The sequence below is a fragment of the Heteronotia binoei genome, chromosome 3, assembly GCF_032191835.1.
Source record: "Heteronotia binoei isolate CCM8104 ecotype False Entrance Well chromosome 3, APGP_CSIRO_Hbin_v1, whole genome shotgun sequence".
Classification (NCBI taxonomy): Eukaryota; Metazoa; Chordata; class Lepidosauria; order Squamata; family Gekkonidae; genus Heteronotia; species Heteronotia binoei.
Window position 1 is genome coordinate 63,910,333 of NC_083225.1, and position 23,677 is coordinate 63,934,009.

The following is a 23,677-nucleotide window of genomic DNA, read 5'->3' on the forward strand; positions in this document are numbered from 1 at the left end:
TCTGAGGATTACAATGGATCTCCAAACAATAGAGATCAGTTCCCTTGGAGAAAATGGCTGCTCTGGAGGGCAGACTCTATGAAATTATATTCTAGTGAGTGAGCTCCTCTCTCCAACCCCCCCTCCCCACCTCCACAAATTCCAACTTCTAATCTCCAGAAATTTCTCAACCCAGAGCGGACAACCCTATCCTTTGTTTGCAATGACTTGCACTAGCTACTGCAGAGGTCCCCAACCATTTTGAGGCAGTGGCACCTTTGGAATTCTGGCACACGCTTGTGGGCACAACCATAGAGTGGCTGCCACAAGAAGCATAGCCACACTCACTGATAAAATCAAGCTCAGGGGAGAAGAGGAAGATAGACTTGGAAAGAAAGGTGACAGATAATAAAACAAATCTTGTGTTGGCGGCTGCCACTGAAACAATGTTAGTTTAATCTACATAGCCAGTCAGATCTTCAATGGGAAGTCAAAAGCCCTCCTGAGCCAAAGGCACACTTGGCCCTGCCCACTTTTAAAAACCCTTGGTGGGTGCCACGAAAGGTGTTGGCAGGTACTGTGATGTCCATGGGCACCATGTTGAAAATCCCTGGACCAGTGTGGAAAATAAAGGTAAATAAGACCTTGTGCTAATCTAGCATAGCATGGGAATCTACTATAGCATTTGTGTTAATACAGTGTAGATTTGAATGGTTAATCCTGAAACCAGTAAGATACAGAGATGACTTTTCATTCTATTTTAAAACTTATTTTTGTGCGGACATGTTTGATTTCAAGCATTTAATTTACATTTTCATTTTCACATAATTGTACGAAACCATAACTTTCAAAGAGCAATAGAATTCATAGGGAATAAAAATGTTACTTGCTGTTCAGTTGCTTTGAGTACCAACATTCTATTAGCATAACAATAGATTTATAGGCCAATCACAACAATATTCACCCAGAATCAAATTACCAATTTAACCTTTTCAGTATTTGACAACTCTTTATAAGGCCTTGATGGTTTAATGCAGATTTCAGATCTTCAAAGTGTTTTTTTTTTCTTTTACAAAAGATAAAACACATAATTATTTGCACAAAGCATTAGAAAATACTGTGATATTTTATTATTAAAAATGCTGCTGAAAAGTTTATACATATGTGTCCAGCCATATATATCTTCTATCCTTACTTAAGGCAAAACCAAAAAAGAAAAAAAATGCAGAAACAAAAGCAAAACAAACCCTGCGTGCCTCTTAAGGTGAAGAAGAAAAACCTGGGAAAGTTCTTTTTCTTTTCTTTTATCTTTTTAAAAGTATACCTTGTTATTATTATAGAATCCTATGAAGAGCCTAAAAATTTCCATTTATAAATCATACATCTGTTCAGACGTATTAAATTATTAAATTGACGTCGTTGTTGATGTTTTTAAAAGCTAAAATAATTCACTTACAGAAACGGCTTTACCCAAATGTCACAAGCCTGACACAATACTGTACATATTGCTAGCAGAAGACAACTGGAAGTACTAAACAAATACCTTAGTTCACATAACAAACATACCCAACTGAATAAGATGCCATCATTTCTCTCTCTCTCTCTTTTTTAAAAAAATCCCCATGCCATGACAGAACTGCTGTGTCTTAGTGGAGGCAATATACTGGTTGTGAAGATGGCATGGAACAGATTTGGCTTTAATTAATGTTACAATAAAGATTAGGGAACGTGATCCTTCCCCATTTATTAATGGGTGAAAAGTGGAGCTACTGGCTCATTCACCCAGAAGCAGAATCAAAGGATATTAATTTCCCTTTCTGACAATTTAAGACTATTGTGTGCTTCTTGTTAGCCATTCTACGATGTCACCAGCCTGCTTGATTGCTATTCCCAGGATCTACTTTTTCTGCCAAAAACAGCATGGAAATGTGCACTTTGCACAGCCAGTGAGATGTCAAGTCAGAAAGTCATGAGCTATCTATGAGAGGCAGAAGGCATCTTGTGACAGATATGAATACCTGGGAATGGTGATACAGCAGTGCAGTACCATTTAGAGTTGAAGAAAATGAAAATCCAGTGTACAGGTTGGGGAGGAGATGATTGTGTGCAGAGCAACTCTGGTCAAATATCTTTGGTTACCATATTTAACTTAATTTTCTAAAGACAAAGTATAAACCATTCTTCACTTATTCATAACTTGATTCAAACTTCTCTATAGGAGTTTTTTTTAAAAAAACAAAACAAAACTTTGCACAGAAGTGTCAGATATCTTTCTGGGACAATTTAATTTTTTTTAACCAAACTCCCCAGTTAAAGGGAGTGGGATGAGATATATTAAAACATTTATTATTGTTGAACAGTAAGCTGATTCAGTTTTTTCAAGGCAACTCACCTACAGTATGGTCGATATGGTTTCTTTCTGGTTTCCCACAGTATCCATCCTTTTCTGTGATGCAAAAAGGTTAACCAGCAAAATTTGCTTAAAATTTACTGCAGGGTCAGAAGTTTTTAAGAGATTGATCCATCCAGATTTTCTGTTTACTTTATTAATCAAAACCAAACAAGGATTTTTGCTCCCCATTATCCAACTTCTGTGTTTTCCCTTATCAACATAGCTAAGCAATTGCTTTCGTAACTCCATTTCTTCTTCTACAGCAGCTGGTGAAAGATGAATGAATTTTTCCCCCTCAGAAAAAAAAAAAACTAACCAAAAATGGCAATTGGGAAGTTACATGTTTTTGACATACTCAAGATACCAAAAACTACAAAACTGGCCTCTTTGCTCAATTTACCAAGCTTTTTGTAATTCTTCCAGTCTGTCTCTGTGCCGCAATATCATGAAAGCTAACACAAAAATAGGGAAGAAAGTGGGGGGGGGGAGGGCGGGGGGAGATTTCTTTAGAAAACAAACCCACCTGTTTCCTATCTATGAATGCCTCAACATGCACCTGTGTAACCTGTAAAAGAAAATCTGTCAGGCCATACGGTCATCTGTAATCTCTGTATGACACCATGTCCTCCTCAAAATGAAACATTAAGAAAAAGCCTCATGTCTTGGTTTACCACTAGTAATTAAGAAGAAATTCCTCCTTTTGGTCTGAGAGGAAACAGAGGTGGTATGATTAATGTTTATACACATATATCACAACTGAAAGCACGATCTTTCTAAAAGCTCTTTTCAAACTGAAAACATCGATAAAAGCTTCTTTGTTTAAACTCACAGCTATGTACACATTTTTTTTACAAAGTTTCTTAAATATAGTTCAGGCTGGCAAGTCATCTCTTTGCTCAGAACTATACGTATTTACTGCATAGTCAGTCCTATTTTTTTAATAATAAAATCTTATTTCCCCCATTCTGGATTACAGCTTCATATAATGGGTAAAAGCCCATGGTGATGTCTTTTTGTATAACAAGGGCCATTCACGGTATGGCACATATAGAACATTTTTTTAAAATTTTATTTATTAAAAAAACTGTACAGTCACTGGCTCTGTGTTCCAGAAGTGTCTGCTTCTGTTCGTTACACTCAATACATATCCTTCCTAAGTGACTTTCTTCAGGCCTCAACTCTTAACTTTCAATCGAAGTGGTTGAGATATTAAAGCAGTATCCTAATAGCAATGTACATATTTCACATTTCACAGGGTTTGAAGCTGATCTTTTATAATATCAGAATTCCTATGGAAAGGATCAGTAAGAAAATTATGTCTGCCCTTCTCTTTCACCTTTTTTCATGTTTGACAAGTTGTGTGATGGAGAACATGATTTTTTTTTATTTTTTTTCCTTTTTCTTATTTTTAATCTTCCAGGTGGTTGGGGTGGGGCAAATGATAGAGCTATACCCTAGTGGTGGAATGTCCATGGGGCAAATTAGTACTATTTTGTCCTCCACTGAAAGTGTTGAAAGTATGCAAAGGCTGCATTCCTGTTAATGTATTTGGAATCATCGTTATGGTGTTGGGTGTCATGAGTGGAATGTCATCTGGTGATCTTCTAAGCGTGAGAGTGTAATCAGGTGGGCAGGTGAGTCTCAGGGTGTCATGTGCCTGTAGAGACTCACACTCATGGTCATGCTCCAGTTGCTTCATCTGCAGAGACATAATCTCTTCATTCTGTATATGGGCAATATCATTGGTTGTGTTCCGCTGAGGACTAGGACGCCTGTGTGTCTCATGGCGCCGCTTGTCTTTCTTGTAATACAATGCCGCAAATGCCAAAATATTGAGAAACAGCAAGGATGCCCCTACTGCAATTGTTACACTCAGCTCTGTAGAGTAATCTCTCTTGTTTTCTATCAGAACACTTGTATCCTCCGAAGATGTTTTCTGCGTATCCTTTGAATGTTTTGGGTTGTTGCTTGGTGTCATTAATGGCCGCTTTGTGGCAAACTTGCCAGGAGACCGCCTGGTAACATAAGGAAATGATGTCATATCTGGAGGTGGCACCTTAGTTGTTGTGGAGACATATTGAAATATTTCATTCAGATTGTGCAAATGTGGTACAAGTTCCAGCCAGAAAGCAACTTTTGTTGCTCGATAATGATCCCGGACCCTGGGTTTCAAGCCGATGTGTAAATAAAGCTGATCTTTTGGATTATACTTAGACCAAGCCACTTCTTCAAAACGATTGGGTTTTGTATGGATAAATTTTGTATCCTGGGGAACTGGTTGGTTTGGATCCCTAAAAATATATGAACAAAACACATGTTACAAGCATCTAAAAACTTGCAGAAGAATTAGATGTTGTTCAAACACAATACATTTGTTGTTAAATTGGTTATCCCAGACTCTGTGTTTTAACCTGAAGTGTAAACAGAAATGGTTTTGGATTATAGTTTTGTTTTTAAAAGTCCACTTCCTCCAAAATGAACAGTTTGGTTTTGGGTACAAATTCAGATAGATAGATAGATAGACAGACAGACAGGCAGGCAGGCAGGCAGACAGGCAGACAGACAGACAGACAGACAGACAGACAGATAGATAGATAGATCGATAGATCGATCGATAGATAGATAGAACTACTGAGGCAAATATGGATTCTCCAGTGCAGGGGTATTGAACTCATTTGTTATGAGGGCCAGATCTGACATAAATGAGATCTTGTCAGGCTGGGCTATGTGTGTCATAAAAGGTAATGCCAGGTAGCAGAGATATAAACTTTATAAAGCACACAGACAAATACAATTAAAGATTTTGAAACGAAACATGCTTAAAACATTAGCACTTGGACTTAAAAGTGCTTTCTTTGTGTCTCTCCCATGGAATCCAGGGAACTGGGCAAAGGAAGCTCTGGCTCTTTCCTTCTTTCCCCAGGAGGAAGGGGAAGGGGAGGAGCCTCAGCCAAAAGAAGGGAGAGAGGTTCGGCTCAGTAGCTCTGCTGTGCAATTGAGAGAGCCTGGCAAAGCAAGCTATTCCTTCCTCCCCAAGGGAGGAGCCTCAGCCAAAATAGAGACTTTGCTCTGTAGTTCCTGGGCAATTGAGCAAGCCCGACAAATCTCCACAAAGAGATTATGAATAGTCCTATGTCCTATACAGAATAATTAATGGCGCATTTGCAACTCTTACTGTCAGTTTTACCGCAAAGTGATAGGAAGGTTGCAGCAAAGATTGACACCCTAGTGCTCTTCTACACATACACACTATATCTGAGGAAACTGGGAATGCTGTACTTTAGTATCAGCTGCTTCACCCTAAAAGACATACAGCACTGATAAGTCTGATTAGCAAGGGAAGGAAAAACATTGCTTATTAATTGATGCAAGTTATCTTGCTGAATGTCAAAGTCCTTCAACGGAAACCTGCTTCCACTTTCAAATCCATCTCATTAAATCAGGGTGACATATGATTACTTGGTGTGCTCTGAACAGACACTTCAGCCAAACTCTCGTTCTCATTTTGAAACAGATATTGGGGGAGGGGAGGGGAAAGGGGCAATACAGATAGAACACTGACTATTTTCCTATGCTACAAGAACAGTTACATATTTTCCCTTGAAGAATGGCAAACGTGTCTGTGAATATATTTGTGGCGCTGCAGGAACTGTGCTCAGTATTCTGGCTTCCACTATGAGTTTCATACTTTTTCACTGGTTTCCCTTTGATGCAGTAGTGCCTTTGAATATTATTTTGTCAAAGCGTAGAATACATTACACTAAATTACATAGAGCTTTCTAATTTTTTATTTCCACACATGTTAAGCTGATTTCTTTTAGAAACTGGAGCTCCAGCGTGCTTTTTTGCTCAGTTCTGAGAATTGTCTGAGCCAGAATTTTCAAAATATTCATAAGCACAATTAAATGCTCCCAAGGTTCCATCATTGTTCAGAGAGACTGTTACTTATTACTAGAAGAAAAATGATTATTTAACCTTAATAATATCCTTCTATTTGCCTGATGGAATTTGCCTTTCACTTTTTTAAAAAAAAATAAAAGGTGAAATCTCCTGCCTTCTAGCACATTATTAAAATCTTTGGATTCCTCAGTGAAAAGGCTATATGAGCTCATATCACTTATTTTTATTTTATTTGCTTTATGCAGATTATGTGCATGGGTAAAACGAAATAATTTGATCAATTTTTTAAATTGTGAATCATAGGGAGTAATATCTATTTTAAAAGCACAATAGTTGGTGGCATTTTGCAGGAATCTTATTTATTTCTTTATAATTCCAATTTATATATTGCCCTTTCCTGAGTTCACGGAGCTAAGGGCAGTTAACAACAAGAAGTATAATAGAAACTGGAATTAAAACAGTCAAGTTAATTTTTAAAAAATTAGAAAACATTAGATGGTGCCAACTAAACACAGTATGCATTACTGTCCCGCAAGCCGGAGAGAGCAAGGTTTGGGGAGAGGGAAAGGGAGTACCAGATAAAGTAGCATTCTCATATTTACAATTGTTGTTTGCAAAGAATTTCACACTATAACACCATCCTTGCTAAGTTACATGTGGATAAAAGCAGAGACTGGTGGCTACAGAGAAACTCTAGGGGAGAGAAACTGTGAGTAGAGGGTTTTACCCTGTCACTGGTACATCCCTTTTTCTGCCTCCTGTTTCTACATAATGTGGAACAACAGGCAACACATAAACAGTTCTGATCCAAGTGAGAATAACAGGCAATGCATCTCTGTAGTAACCACTGATGTTGTACATTTCCAAACCTGTTTGTATGAATCCACTCAAAGCCTCAAGCCAAATGACAACCAAAGGGCAGTATTATGCTGCATAGTTGAAGTTTTCCATGTTAACAATCAGTAGAATGCTGGATGAGGCTGTTTATCATAAAGAGCCAGGCATGGTGTAGTAATGAGTGTCATACTAGGATCTTGGGAGATCCAGGTTTGAATCCCCACTTCTACCGTGGAAGCTTGGTGGGTGATCTCAGGCCAGCCATATTCTCTCAGTCTAACTTACCTCACAGGATTGATGTTATGAGAAGAGCAAAGAAGAGAGAATGGTTTTCTAAGTCCCCATTGGGGAGTAAAGTGAGATATAAGTAAATACATTCAAATAAATCCATTAATGAGCAATGTTTATTTTGAAAGCATTAAAGAGGAGTGGAAAAAGGGAAATTCAAAGGAAAGGGAAATGGAGAACCAGTAGTGATTGGACAATTTATGCCTTTTTCATGCCTTATTATCTATCTTCAGATAGAAGCTAGAATAAAAATTGCAATAAAAACATGATTCCTTTTGCTGTTACTTGTGACATGTAGTGATTTTGCAACATTGACCTGTCCTCAAGTTCTGGCAGTAGTGTGGCTTGTGAAGAGTAGGTGGTCTGTGCCAACTGAAAGAGCAAGCAGCCTTTCCAAATGATGCACTGACTAGTAATGGTTCAGGAAGCTTTACTGTGACAGTCATTCAGAAGTGTGCATGTGTAAATGATACTGCATTAATGTTCAAGAATGCTTGAAACTTGTCATAATCCAGTCTCACAGAAGAACATTTCCTGTGCTTTAGACTGTAGTCTGGAGAAAGCTAATTAGATCCTAAAATAGAGATTGTGAGAAGAAAGGAGTCCTACTACCTATTTCCAAACCTGTTAGTTTGAAATATGACTACCAAGCAGCTAGGCATGTGAGATCTGTGGATAAATGATACTTCTGAAATCATTTCTAGTAGACATTCTTCCCAGAATAAACAGTTCTGATCCAAGTTGTCAATTCTATTAAATGGGGCAGGGGCCTGCACTGGATGAGCATTTGGATACATATAAATAGTGTGGCCATACTACAGGAATTCTAGGGTCGAAGCCTCCAGGTGGCATCCCATTTTTAAAATTGGTCTTTAAGTTACAGAGATCAGTTCTCCTGAAGAAAACGGCTGCTTTGAAGGGTAGACTCTATGGTACTGTATCAAGCTGAGGTCCCCTCCTCCCCAAACCCCACTCTCTCCAGGCTCTACTCTCCAAATCTCCAGATATTTCTTAACCTAGAGCTGCCAGCTCTGACACTGAATATATATAGCACATTTATCAAAATGTGAGTGCCTACAAAATTCAAGGAAATTGTCTGAAGAGCATTGGAAGAGCCACTTGATACAACAAAAGTATGCTATTGTGGAAAAATAACTCCAGCAATAATTCCCTCTATACACTGTGTATATAAATAGGTGCCTTGTGTGCTTACTTTCCTGATCTAGCTACTGGAATTGTGATAAAATTAGAAAATTGGCATTAGTGTCAATCAGCTGTTAGGAAAGGTTGGCAGGATATCACACACTCCAGACAGTTGATCTGAGCTATAGATAATTATCTCACCAGGGATTCAAATAGAGACTACCACTGAACATGTTGCTGAATCAGATTATGGGTTGCTGTCCTGAATCTGCTTCAGGTACTTTCACATAGGAAAATGGATCTGAAGATTGCATAGACTGCATTTACAAAAACCCCTAAAAACAAACATATACAAAGCAAAAAATCAATAACCTAGAATTAAGTAGAGGAGAATAGACTAGAATTGTGGTTTTAACTGCTAGATGGTTTATACTGGATTTTTGATTGAAGTCTGTCCTCATCTAATAACCTTAACATTATGCTAAAATTAAGTTACCGAGGGTTTTTTTTTGGGGGGGGGGGAATGTACATGGGGTATGATACATGAAGATTCATACAAGCATAGCAGTTCTAAATAGAGTTGTCAGGTTACCAGTAGGAAATGGGGGTGGGGTTGTCAGGAAGTTGGGAAACTCCTGGAGATTTGGGGATGGAGCCTGAAGAGGACAGTGGGTTTAATGCCATCCAAAAGATCTATTTGCTCCGGGAGAATTGATCTCTATAGTCTGGAGGTGAAGTCTAATTCTGGGGGATCCCCAGGTCCCACCTGGAGGTTGACATCCCTAGTTCTGAAGCACAGAAGGTGTAACATGAGACTACTCTTGGCAAACAGATTTCAGGACTTTTGCCATGTTGTCCAGATGTTCTACAATGCAAGGGAAGAGCTACACTGATACATGAGACATCTAGATCAGGGATGCACATTTTAAACCATAATCCTGTATCTTGTGTGAAGTAAGAACATGGTGTAGCATGGTTGCTCTAGTTTAACTCCACTCTCATGTTGGTCACTGTAGTGATTGCTGTATTTTATATCCTTATAGTAACATAGAATATGAGAGTTTATAGAGGATTCCTGCTGACTATGAAGGGAGAACTGCTGGAAGTAGGATACAGTGAGCATTCAGAGAAACATGGTAGTGTTCCCTTCTTTCCCTGTATTTCATTAAAATCCTTCTTCTGTCCTGCAAGCATGGGTGAACCTTTACATGATTCAGCATTATTATTGATCCTCTTCACCTTATTATCACAGATCCTCTTTTCAGGGATGGGATATTTTGATGGTCATGGAGGTGTTTCAGTAAATTATTCCATATGTTAAAAAAACATCATTTTTAGCCAAAATAAGTTTTGGTAGCCTTGGAGAAAAGAATGTAAGTAGAAGACAGTCATGGTATATTGGTCCCTGGATTCTTTCTACTGTTCTTAAAATCTATGTGGTATATTCAGTAAGAAGCTAGGTGCTGCTTGGGACATCATTTTGGGAGCCAGTTTATATATTTTCCTTAAACTTGCAGCACTACCTGACAAAAATCTTCATCTGGGATTGGATGATGGACTGAAACAGGATGGTTATTCCCAGAAATGTCCTCCTACTTCATTTGGTGAGTGGTTCTCAAAAGAGGACTACTGTTTGATTGGTTTTGTGATTAAACAGTAGTTCCCTCTGGCAGCACTGAGTCATCTGGTCAAGTTTTTCATAGATCTTAGCAAGTGTTTGATGTATTAGTACCGATTATTTAGCTAGATACAGCAAAGTCTTTATTTTCTCCATTGACTGAAACTCCTCCCTTGGGGAGGAAGGTTGGGAGGCAGAGCTTGCTTTGCCAGGCTCTCTCAATTGCACAGCACAGCAACTGAGCCAGGCCTCTCTTCTTTCTGTTGGCTGAGACCCCTCTCCCTCCTGGTCCCCGGGGGAAGGAAGGAACGAGCCAGAGGTTTCTTTGTCAAGTTCCCTGGATCACGCAGGAGAGATAGCAGCATTGACTAACAGGAAAGAAAGCAGCATTGACTAACAAGTGCTAATGTTTTAAACATGCTTAGTTTTAAGGGTTTTTTTTTTAAAAAAATCTTTAATTGTGTTTGTCTTTGTCCTTTATAAAGTTTATATCTCTGCTACCTAACCTTAAAGATGTACTCATATGGCCTTGCCCAACATGGTCCAGCCTGACAAGGTTTCATTTATGTTAGATCCGGCACTCATAACAAATAAGTTTGGCACCTCTAGCTTAGAAGGAGTATTGATAAGAAGTGGGCAGCCAAACAGACATTTAAAACAGGAATACGAGCAGCTGAATACTGTGGACAAGAAGAACTTCACCCAAGAATTTGAGGCCAGGCGCCCTGCATCTTTCCCCATACCCAGGCATCCAGGCTATGATCAACAGAAGCAGGAATAAGAGTTCACAAAGGTAAACTGCTAGATTAGAAAAACAGAAGGTGAACAGCCTGGTATATTATGGCCAGAAGGCTTAAACTGTAGACTTCCAAAGAGCTGTTCTGTACCATCCAGTCTGGTTGCAAGTAATACAGGATTGTAGCAGAGCAGTGGGTCTACTCTGCTAAGGGCTGAGTCTTGCATTGGTGGAAGGAAGAGATTAGTTTCAATGGAACATACGAACATAAGAACATAAGAGAAGCCATGTTGGATCAGGCCAATGGCCCATCCAGTCCAACACTCTGTGTCACACAGTGGCCAATATATGTGTGTGTTTATACACACATACACATACACACACACACATATATATATATACTTTGGCTAATAGTCACTGATGGACCTCTGCTCCATATTTTTATCCAATCCCCTCTTAAAGCTGGCTATGCTTGTAGCCGCCACCACCTCCTGTGGCAGTGAATTCCACATGTTAATCACCTTTTGGGTGAAGAAGTACTTCCTTTTATCCGTTTTAACCTGACTGCTCAGCATTTCATTGAATGCCCACAAGTTCTTGTATTGTGAGAAAGGGAGAAAAGTACTTCTTTCTCTACGTTCTCTCCAATGGAAAAAAAAATCCTGTGCTAGAGAAAAGTAGATTGTGATCAAAGTAACCAACCCTTGGTGCAAATAAATTTCTTAGAAAAATAAAGGATTAGCTGAAGATTTATGAAGGTTTTTTTTAACCTGACAATTACATGTAGAACTGTTTGCTAGTATCCCTGAACAATAAATAAAACTGTCATGGTTAAGAGACTATAATTTGTGCCCCTCTTCCTACAGATGGAATTTCAAGGTCACCAGGTTGTAATTTTTACTGTTTTTTCCTCAGATCAGAGGGAATCCAAATGGGTCAGTCTCATTTTTACTTAGTAATCATATTAACAGTTGGGTGCATAGAAAAATGATTAATAGCCTTTCCTAAACATTTGTGCTGTCTATAGGATATATGGTGTAAATCCAGACCCAGGAGACTACAATTTTATGTACACCCTGCTGAAATTAGTTCTTGAGCAGGCAGTCTGTGAAAGTTGCTTGAAATTACGAGTAATACTGACAGATGGGATCGTGAGGGAGTTTTTATAATCCTTAGACAAATGCTGGAATTTAACTTAATACTTAAAAGGAATAATAATAATAATAATAATAATAATAATAATAATAATAATAATAATAATAATAATAATAATAATAGAAGAGCTCTTGACATTCTGAGAATTGTTTTCTTCATACTTTAAAAACCTGCATATTTCATTTACAAGCACTGATTATTACCTATAATAGACACTTTTCATTATGATATTAAAAATTAAAAAAAAAATCCCTAGCAGAAGATTTTTTTTCCCATTGGAACTAATCTCTTCCATCAATGCAAGATTCAGCCCTTAGCAGAGTAAACCCATATATTAGCAGAACTGGAAGTAGATCCAACCAACTGCTCTGCTACAATCCTGCATTACTTGCAACCAGACTGGATGGTACAGAACAGCTCTTAAAAATGAAACAAAACACCTTGTTTCATGGTCCAGTTACAAGTTCATGCAATGCTGACCACCCAATATCACTTAGGACACTGTTTCACATTTTCAAATCACATACTGAGCTTGTGATGGGGGAACAGGATTACATCCACTGACTCTGCGTTGACTGCTGACAATTCAATGGGAGGCGAAAATGGAGCCCACATGAATACAATTATGTGCATGTACTCTGTTGGGAAAGTTGCAAAAGGCCAGATCACTTGTAGCATACACATAAATTTTTGGTCATACCTTCTATTTAATGTGCTGAAATTGAGGGTGGGTCAGCAAACATAATCATGGTGAACGTGAAGATGTAAACAGATACAACCATCTGACCATTCCAATATGAAATTTTTGTCATTAGCAAATAAATATTAAACAACAGTACTTAGTTGGTGTGATAGACTTGTCCAGTTCAGCTTTAAATCCAAAAATCTCAGTTGATTAATTATGCTCTGTTTTTGGCATCACAATACAGAGTTCACATGCTGAAGACCACAGACCAGGCCAGTGAACAGAACACTGCATAGGCAGTAGGCACTTTGGCCTTCCTCTGCATGCTGTTTCTGTTGAACTGACCTGTTTGCTCTATTCTGGAAGACTATGGTCGTTTTCGCACTCACCTTCAGCCGGCGCAACCCCCCTCTTCACCGCGCAGGATCTGCGCGGATTTCGCACTAAACGCTGCGGAGCAGCCAGAAAAGCCGGAAGCTCCCGTCGCAAAAGCCGCACAAACGCCAAACTGCTTTTTGGCGGTTTCAGTTTGAGTGGCTTTTGCGCCGGGAGCTTCCGGCTTTTCTGGCTGCTCCGCAGCGTTTAGTGCGAAATCCGCGCAGATCCTGCGCGGTGAAGAGGGGGGTCGCGCCGGCTGAAGGTGAGTGCGAAAACGACCAAAGTGTCACCCAGGGCCGGCCCTGCCATTAGGCAAACTAGATGATTGCCTAGGGTGTTAGTGAATTGGATGCCCCCATGTGACTTGGTGATGTTATCAGTGCATGGTGGGTGGGGCAGAAGTTAACCTTGGCTAGGGTACCAGACAGTCTAGGGCCAGCCCTGGTGGCACCAGCTCCCTCTATGCCATGTTTTGTTTGGATAACAATACAGGGAGGAAGGGCAAAGCTCCCTCTGCACAGGCGCCATGGTCTTCCAGACTGGGAATAACTGGAAGTCATATGTGAACCTTTCCCTGTGTACTCCATGTTGTGGAAATAAGCCCGAAGTGTCAATCACAGAACCTATTAAGAAAGTTTCAGAGGGAAAACCCTACTCAGCTTTTCCTTCCCTCTTTTCACTCCTCTTTTCTGTGGCTCAGTAATTTTGCCAGGCTTGCTTTAATTTCTACTTTAAGAAGTAATTTGAAGGATCCTCTTCTGGGACAAATATCTCCATTTAGATATAAAATAGGAGTGGGTTGCTGTTGTTGCAGCTGCTGAAATGGCCTTGGGTTAGCCATAGCTCTCACAGAGGTTGTCCTTGAAATAGGGTTGCCAAGTCCAATTCAAGAAATATCTGGGGACTTTGGGGGTGAAGCCAAGAGACTTTGGGGGTGGAGCCAGGAACAAGGGTGTGACAAGCATAATTGAACTCCAAGGGAGTTCTGGCCATCACATTTAAAGGGACAGCACACCTTTTTAAATGTCTTCCTTCCATAGGAAATAATGAAGGATAGGGGCATCTTTTTGGGGGGCTCATAAAATTGGACCCCCTGGCCCAATCGTTTTGAAACTTGGGGGGTCCTATGGGAAGAGGCACTAGATACTATACTGAAAATTTGGTGCATCTACCTAAAAAAACAGCTCCCCCAGAGCCCCCAAAACCTCCAGATCAATTCCCCATTATACCCTATGAGAATCGATCTCCACATAGGGGATAATGAAGTGCTCAGCAGACATTTCCCTCCCCCCCCCACCCTGTTTCTGGTGACTCTGAAGCAAGGGATTGGCCTCTTTACTCACGAGTTGCTGCCAACTTCTTCAAAGTTACACAGACATACCATCTCAAGAGGAAGCCTTTCAAACAGAGCCTGAAGCCTCCGGAAGTAGAAAGGCACATGGTCGTCTGGGGGCGGGGCTTCTCCCCACTGGCCAGCTGACTGGGGGTGGGAAGAAGCCTGGTAAAGTGGAAGAACCCCCGCTGGGACCTGGGGATTGGCAAGCCTACCTTGAAAGGGCAGCTGCTGTGAGAGCCCTCTCAGCCCCACCCATCTCACAGGGTGTCTGTTGTATGGGAGGAAGATAAAGGAGATTTTAAGCCGCTCTGAGTCTCTGATTCAGATAGAAGGGCGGGGTATAAATCTGCAGTCGTCGTTATCATTTTTTAAAGCAGATGGAAATGTAGCTCAGGAATAGGTTTAAATGTACAAATAAGTGTTAAAGATCTTTTTTGAGGAATGTCTGTCTCTCCAGTTTTCCTGCCTTTTGTTATATCCTTTTCTGCAATATGTTGTTTTGTTTTGTTTTGTTTTTTTGCTTTAAGTTGATGCAGTATACAATTTCAATATGCCTCTTACGGTACAATCCTAGGGCTACTTTCCTAGGAGTAAGGCCTAGATTTGAGGAGGGTTCTGAGGAGGCTGCTTTTGATTGCTCTCTCAGCTTCTGAGAACTTCCTATAGCCCTGAACTGGTCAGGGCACTACAGATATCCAGATCCCCAATATTACTGTTCTCTGCACTGCAGTAGAATTGCTGCACTGAAAGCACAGTTCTGCCATTAAATGTTCATTGGTAAGAGTTATAGGCCCTTAGTGTGCCATGAGAACATTTATTTTAATTCAATACCAAGATGAGGGGGAGGCAATAACAAAACCAGAAAAGTAACAAACACCAGGTGTTATTTAGAGGAGAAAGTACTGCAGTGTTCCTTAAGAAAGCATTACAGAAAAACTTTTCTCATCTTTATTAAGCTTCCGATCTTTGCTTTGAACATTGCAATCCTGAGGGAAGTTATACCCTTTATGTCCATTGAAGTCAATGGGTTTAGAAGGGTGTAACTCTGCCTAGGATAGCACTTTTCTTACTTGCATTTTCATATGCAGGCATTATAATTTCTTATTCATTTTTAAATCGAACATTTTGATTGCAGTCATGAGCCCTGGTTAGGGAAGGGATTCTCTATTTTCCTTCCCTTTACTCTCTCTTAAACTGGGCAATTTTATGGAAGAGGAATCATAAATGAGTTTCATCTATAGTAAAAGTATGTGGCATGTTTTACAGGTTTAACCTGAGACCTATTGTTTCCAAGAACATTCATGCCTTAATAACTGCAGTGTGTTTTTTAATGTATGTACAGTTTTATAGCATCATTCTTCACACTAGATATTGAAAAATGCATTGGAGAGGAGGATAAAAAACCTCTATAGAATTTGGGGTGGGAGAGAGATTTCTAGGTAACAAAATAATGACTATAACAACAAAGAAATTTTAGCCATTGGCCTCAGCACACAAATTCAGTCATGCTGAAGAATATGCAGCAGAATAGTCATGTCTACCCTATAAGCCTGAATTGGTTTTACTGGATTCTTGGTAACTGTACTTTTGTGACAGTACTAAAGATTCTCTGTTAGAGCTCACTAGCCCTCCTCACAAAACAAACAATTCCCAGAGTTTCATGTGAAGAATAAGCATAAAAAAAATTGGCTATGTAGATATGTGTCAATAATCATCAAGTGCTTCTGTGGGGCACGAGGGCCATTTTTTCTGTGCTAAGCTAATGAACACTTCTGTACAATGCAAGAACAGGTTTTTCCCTCTCTGAAAGCAGAAAGGCAAAAGCCACATTCCTTTTTGTAGTTACTAAAAACTAAGTCAATATGGCACAAGAAACAGAACAGGCTGGCTGGGAGGATTTTGCAGGGCAGGAGAAGAAAACCTGCAGAATGGTCATCTCTGTGGTTTTACAAATAGGCAAGTGAAATTCCTCAAAGCCTTTAATCTAGACTTGCATAACAGTGCTCTACTAACCCTGCTTGACTTCTATTGTGTGAAACTTTTGGTGAAGCAACTACAGCCTCAAGCTGGCATTTCACTTTTGTTCCAAATGCAAAATTTTATACCATAGAAGAATTTCACATACAAAAAAAACAGTTATTCAGCAAAACTTACCCCGTTTTGGCAAAGTTTGTCCAATATGTCATAACAACTGCACTAAGCATGACATCATTCTTTGAGAAGTTGCAGTTAAACAACTCAGTGGGACCAATCATAGGGATACCAAACACATATGGTACTTCATCCCCATGTGCTGAATCAGCCCAGTTTGGCTTCATTTCACTCTGGCAGTGGTGATAGAACGCATAGAAATATGTGGGGGAGCCATACTGTGCATGCAGATCAGCTGTGGCAACAGCTGGTGCAACCCACTGATGGTCAGTAAACAGTGCTACCAGAGTCTTCCTGCGTGTTTCAGGATTCTCCTTATCTGCCCAGTCTGTGTACATAAACTTAATGGTCTCTCGTAGTGTATCTTTGCCTTCTGGATAACCATACAGATTGTCCACAAAATTGGAGACTGAAAAATCAAAATCATTTGGCGAGACACCATCATCATTATCCACAATACCATCCACAAATTTTAAGCCTTCCCCTTGGTTTACACCTAGCATTATGTCATAGTTGAGGAATTCTCCCTGTTCCATCAGGATCTGAGGATCATCTGGAATTACATCCCCATCAATCACAGGCCCAAAGGCAATGTGGTATGTGGCTGGAGTGATGGTCTGTTGAATGAGTTCTTTGTAGTTCTTGTTCCGAAAGCATTCAACTAGGTCTGTTGTATCCAACATGTTACAGCCCACTTTTTCTGCCAAAATGGCAGTGTATTTGGCAGGCTGATAGTTCACAGCCCAGCTGGACAGGGCAGTTCCACTCTGTATGATTGCCTTTTGGAACAGACCTGTAGGTGCAAGTTTGAAAATTAAGACACACACATTACAACCAGCAGCATTTATCAAGTAAAATAATTCACTGTGTGTTACCTAGAAGAAGTCTACTCCAGCAAAAAGAAAAAGAAAAGAAAAAGAAAAATTGAATTCCAGATTGGGAGGGGAACCATAGTGTTGCTCTTAGATTTAGTTGGCAACTCTAAATTCAGTTGGCTTCCTCCTCTCTTTTATTTGATGCTTATCTATAAATTCTTTCTGATTTGAAATGGTTATACATACAAAACACAAAGGCCATTGTATGGATGTCAAGATGTTTCACAATCATTTCCATATTTTCATATTCATTAAAGCCATAATCAAATCCCTGCACAAAATCCGCATGAATTGTACTTTACATATACTTGTAAAAATCTTTAAATTCTACAAACACAAGATGTTTTGAAAAGGTAATGGGGGTTGGTCTGAAAACCAATGATAAGAAAATGGAACAATAGTGGTCAAAAGCCATCTCTTTCACATGTGTAAGTATCTCTGTTCAATTGAATTGTGACCAAAGACTTTATAAGAATGTCAGCCACATGCAATCATCTCCTCTTGATGTGAATGACTTGCACAAATAAACTCCTTGCCACCAAAAAGGTCACAGGAAAATTATACTTTTTCTATGGTCTTACAAAAGCCATGCATCATTAGAAAAAGTATGCTAGGCTAAAATCAATTTAATAGGCTTGTATTTCATTCTATGACACCATTTCCTATTCTTTTCATAGGTGTGTTTTCACCTCATCATTGAGGGGTTAGACCAGTTAGAACTTATCTGCATTTTTCTAAAGAAGCTAAAAGTATAGGGTCACGGATTCAATGGCACACTGCTCCCCGCCCCCCCCCCCCTGCCATGCTCCAGTGATGCACAGCAACCAGAACTTGGTCTAGAGCTGCTCTGCATCACTAGAGCGTAGGATAGCAGCTGGAAAATGTTTTTGAATCTATCCCAGATGGACTTTCTTTTATGGTGGGGGTGGGTGAGTAATAATAGATCCTAGTAAAAAGAACCAAGTTAGAATGCTTTGAATGGATGTGCAGATCCTGATTAATGGCATATGAAATTCTGATGCGGACCAAAAAGGGCTTTATTTGTGTCAACAAAACACAAATCATCTTATAAGAATGATAACTGATTTAAGCCAAACAGAGCACGGACAGAGACATTGTGGAAGAAAAAATATTTATATTTTGAAAGGATGTTTTATTCTAAATGAAAGTGTTACTGTCAACTGTGTTAATTAAAAATTGGAATTAAAATACATTAATGTCATATTTGCTGTGGTTGCAATTTAGTTTTATAAACATTTTTTGTTCAAATTACTTATATATAAGTAGGAAGACTGATACCTTCTGAATAGTGAGACAGTGTCAGCAGACTAACACAGGATGCACCTGCCCCTGATCCAAAAATAGTAACTCTTTTTGGATCTCCTCCAAAAGATCCAATATTTTCTTCAATCCACCGTAAAGCTTGGATTTGGTCAAGCAATCCATAATTGCCTTTTGCAGCTTGGTCTCCAGTGCTTAGAAAACCTACAAGGCAAAAAGAGAGAGAGAGAGAGATAATTTTAGCTCACCAGCCACAGAATTAGCTATGGGGCATGTACACACGACACACATATTCTTCTTTCCTCCTTCCAGTTTTTGAAAGGTCATGGTCCGAGTTAAATATGTTCAAAGTAATCTTTAAAAACAGAGTCATTTCCACACAAAAGCAGAAGGCTCATAATCCTGCAGTAATAAAACAATACAGAATTATATTTTTTATTTCAGCTTTTTAAAATAAAAATATGCTAACTCTTATTGGATATTAGGAAATTATTTTGAAATACCTCAGAGTTAAAATGATAATGGGATTTTTGCACTGTCCATTCACTGCACCCCCCTCCAATTTATTGGATATCCTCTGCAGCCTTGTGTGGCCTTCATAGTTACATGGAAGGGGGTTTGGCATAACTCTAGCCCTGGGTTTTTGTTGAGCGTGAAAGTAGGCATCCTTATGTGGTCTCACACCCCTGAGGGGATGGGGAGCTGTACATCCTCCACCACCTGTGCTGGAACACAATCTGCTCACCAGCTAGAGCAGCTAGAGCACAGAAGGCATGTATATCATTGCGTGTTGGAGCAGCTCCTAACCCCATCCCCTCTCCTTAAGGCTGGGGTGTGCATAGTCAGCAGACTCAGTTGTTTCACCTGGCCACAGAAGGCGCTGGCAGAGCACACACCCCAACAGCTGCTACTTGGAAATGGTGCTGGCTGGACCCCTACCCCCAACCTTCCAACATTTCACACAAGAAAATATGGACATGTTTGTAAAAATCCCACTTCTCATATCAAGGATCACTTCCTAAGCCATGTCCCCCAACTATTACATGTTGCTGTCTACTGCATGTTATATCGCCATAGTTTGTAATAACTGGTTGTTCACTGACATAAAAGCCAGAGAGGTTTTTGTCCACGTTAAAGATATATATATATAAAAAATCGGTATTTTCCCTAAAGTAGGTTATAAATCATGCAAAATGCACCTCAGCAGATTCTAGGGTTGTCACCTTCCAGCTGGACCAGGTTCTTCTGGAATTACAACTAATCTCCAGGATACAAAGCTCCTGGGGGAAATGGCAGCTTTAGAAGTTGCTGTTTCTGTGTCAATCACATAATGGGTGAAACACCTATTCTAAAAGCATAAAGTGTAGTGACTACTCTGAAGCAGTCCGACTGTACCCCGGAAAATCTAGACCTGGCTCTACAAGCCGTGGCATCTTGGCTCAGACTGAGTCGGCAGAAACTGAATCCGACAAAGACGGAGGTTCTCTACCTGAGTCGGGGTGGTCCAAGGGGAGAGAGCCATCTGCCGACTCTTGACGGGGTGCCACTAACACCGGTCCCTAAGGTCAAGAGTTTAGGCATGCTCCTTGAGTCCTCCCTCACAATGGAGGCCCAGGTAGCAGCCACTGTTAGATCTGCCTTTTTTCATCTTCGGCGGGTGCGGCAGCTGGCTCCTTTCCTGGAGCACAACGATTTAGCGATGGTAATCCATGCTACAGTCACCTCAAGAATAGATCACTGTAATGCTCTCTACATGGGGCTACCCTTGACACAAACCCGGAGACTACAGCTAGTGCAGAATGCTGCGGCACGGCTGTTAATGAGGCTGCCACGATGGGAGCACATTCAGCCAGTGCTGAAAGAGCTGCACTGGCTACCTGTTGTGTTCCGAGTTCGCTTCAAGGTGTTGGTATTGACCTTTAAAGCCCTTTATGGTCAGGAACCTGCATATCTACGGGACCACCTTTCTCCAAATATCCCCCAGAGAGCACTGTGTTCAGGGGTAAAAAACTTGCTCTCTGCCCCCGGACCAAAAGAAGCCAGGTTATGCGTGACAAGATCTAGGGCTTTTTCGGTGGCAGCACCAGAGCTCTGGAATGCTCTTCCAGAAGCCATACGGGCCCTGCGGGATCTGTCTGTGTTCCACAGGGCCTGTAAGACCGAGTTGTTCAAGCAGGCCTTCGATGCTTGACGAAAAGACGGCTGCCACCGGACATCACACAGAATGCCGGTGATCACTGTTTGGAAATTTAATGCCGCCTATAATGTATGGATTCAGCACTATATAATGGTTTTAAAAATTGTAATATGTTTTTAAAATTATGGTTTTATATGTTTTATTGAATTGATTGTTTTTTATGATGTTGTAAGCCACCCTGAGTCTGCTTGCGGAGAGGGCGGGATATAAATGGAAAGTAATAAATAAATAATAAAATAATAAATAAATAATAAAAACTGAAAAATGTAAATTATGGTTTTATATGTTTTATTGGTTTGATCGTGTGGATATGATGTTGTGAGCCGCCCTGAGTCCGCTTGCGGAGAGGGCGGGATATAAGTCGAACGTAATAAATAATAAATAAATAAATTGATAGGTGAAATGGATGTTGCCTGTACCAGAATATCAGCGCTTCTGTGGCTGCTGAGATTGGGACAGAAACACCCCTTTTAGTTATCATAACCCTTGGCCCCAAATTCTCATTGTTAATGAGAAGGCATCTGACATGCTTCCTTTAAACACTTCTTAGTATTTTCATGGATTCTTATAAAGATAGGTAGACTGAAGGGCAAGTCTGTGGGAAAGCCAAGTCCATTTACATGTGGGGAGTCCATGCTTGATGTGGGGAGATTTTATAAATTTCAAAACTTCTTTTTATGCACATCTGCATCTGACCATAAAAAAGCTAGTATTCTTATAGCTAGAGACTTCACAAGCCTGAAGTGGCCCAGGTCACATGTGAACTCTGAGAGGACCTGAAAGATTGACTCTTCCGCCTTTTGATTAGTTTTTTTTCATCCACACTTTATTAGAGCTGTTAGGTTGATTTTGTTGCATATTTTAGATATATTGTATTTAATAAATGGTGGGCTATTTTACAACCAAAGGATTTCTATCATTTCTCTTTATTCCGTGTCCACTTGTAGTTATGTGTGTACTTATAATTTGCTTTGTTTTTTGAGAGCAGCTCCTCTGATAGCATAAATTAATCCATGTTGACTGGAAAGATTTGGATTCTACATAGTTTACTATGCTCGCATTACTGTTTGATTGTTCTGTTTTCAAGTTTGATTTTAATTGCACAGACTTATCTCAACAAACTATTTAGGTGTTATGTACTTGTAAAAATGCAGGCTAGATTCTGAATATATCTAGCCTATTTATATGCACAAAACCATTCTCAGTTAAAAAGGTATCAAATGTTAGCATTTGTCAACGACTGGCAGAGTAAGTGTCAAACAATACAATGAATTAAACCCCAATGAGACCTTTGAAGAAACAAAATCATGACCTTTTAGCATTTTAAAAAGCCTGGACTCAAAAATTGGGTCAAATCCTAAACATTAAAAATATGTACACTATGGTTCTTTAAATGCATAGATAAGTGCAAGTTTGGGAACTGGATCTCTGAAATCCAGTGGAACCTTCCTGCAACAAAAAAAGCTATCATTCAGAACAAGGAGTCCTGCTCCAGTCCACTATAGCTAGTGTTTTTAAATTGTTGTTGTTGTTGTTGTTGTTGCTGTTTTGAATGATCAAAACCTGTTGAAAATATCTAGAAATCTTTAGTGTTTCTAGCATAAAATATGGTTTCTGAATGTTCTGCCTCCAAGTCACAGGAACAAATGGAATAAGCACTTTTCAGTCCTTCCCGAGTCACACATACACCATGATCCAAAACTCCATGTGTGACCAGAGTGTGTATGCGCACTGAACTCCTGTTATGGCTTTCCCATCTAATTATAAAACAATGTTTCTTTCCCTGCAGAGTTGCTCCTACTGCAGAAGAAAATGGAAATGCTCTTTCATGCCCATCTCTGTGTACACAAGTATTACACACTGCAGATACCACATGTTGCAGATATTACATAGACAGCTTCAAGAGGGGAATGGATAAGCATATGGAGCAGAGGTCCATCAGTGGCTGTTAGTCAAGCTTATTGTTGGAATTCTCTGTCTGGGGCAGTGATGCTCTGTATTCTTGTGCTTGGCGGGGGGGGGGCACAGTGGAAGGGCTTCTAGCCCCACTGGTGGACCTTTTGATGGCACTTGTTTTTTTGGGCCACTGTGTGACACAGAGTGTTAGACTGGATGGGCCACTGGCCTGATCCAACATGGCTTCTCTTATGTTCTTATGTTTAAGGAATGAAAGTATTAATATTCGCAACTCTTTTAAAGTAAAAATTCTCCACCTGGAAAGAAGTATTTGTTTAGTTTTATTTATTTGATTTATAGTGCATCTTTCTTCCCCAGTGAGGACCCAAAGTGGCTTACATCCCTCTCCTCTCCATTTTATCCTCCAAACAATCCTCTGAGGTAGGTTAAAATGAGAAAGGGTGTCTGATTCAAAGGGTGCTTTCATACAAGAGATTTGGCCTGACCTAGCCATGCCTCCTATTCAGATTAAATGTGCACAATCACATGAGCACATATGCCCTCGAAGCCACACCCATTCTCACCCCATCTCCAGATGCCTCCTATCTGGATTAAAAAACCACCTGGATCTTCCTGGTAGTTTCCCCCTGAATTACATTTAGGTCACATATTGGCTGTCTGTCTGAGTGTCCAGGAGCAACTCATAAGCAGAAAAGCAATGTAATCACGCCAAGCATTTCCAGCACATTCAGTTTTTTTTCCCCTGACCCCACTCTCAGGAATGCTTGTGAGCTTCTCTGCTTGAGCACACACACTGGGGGACTTTTTTT

General features: G+C 40.0%; 1 protein-coding gene across 2 annotated transcripts in view; it reads right to left on the bottom strand.

Moving 5' to 3' along the window:
* Positions 1-3,421: 3,421 nt before the first annotated feature.
* The window catches only part of NLGN4X (neuroligin 4 X-linked), a 293,209-nt gene continuing 272,953 nt past the window's right edge, over positions 3,422-23,677 (bottom strand). For both annotated transcript variants that reach the window (XM_060233923.1, XM_060233922.1), the window contains exons 6-8: positions 18,773-18,958; positions 16,602-17,391; positions 3,422-4,662 (exon numbers count right to left, since the gene is read on the bottom strand). In XM_060233923.1, the coding sequence (XP_060089906.1) occupies positions 3,819-4,662; positions 16,602-17,391; positions 18,773-18,958 (1,820 nt within the window). In that variant the 3' untranslated portion in view covers positions 3,422-3,818. The remainder of the gene's footprint in view (positions 4,663-16,601; positions 17,392-18,772; positions 18,959-23,677) is intronic.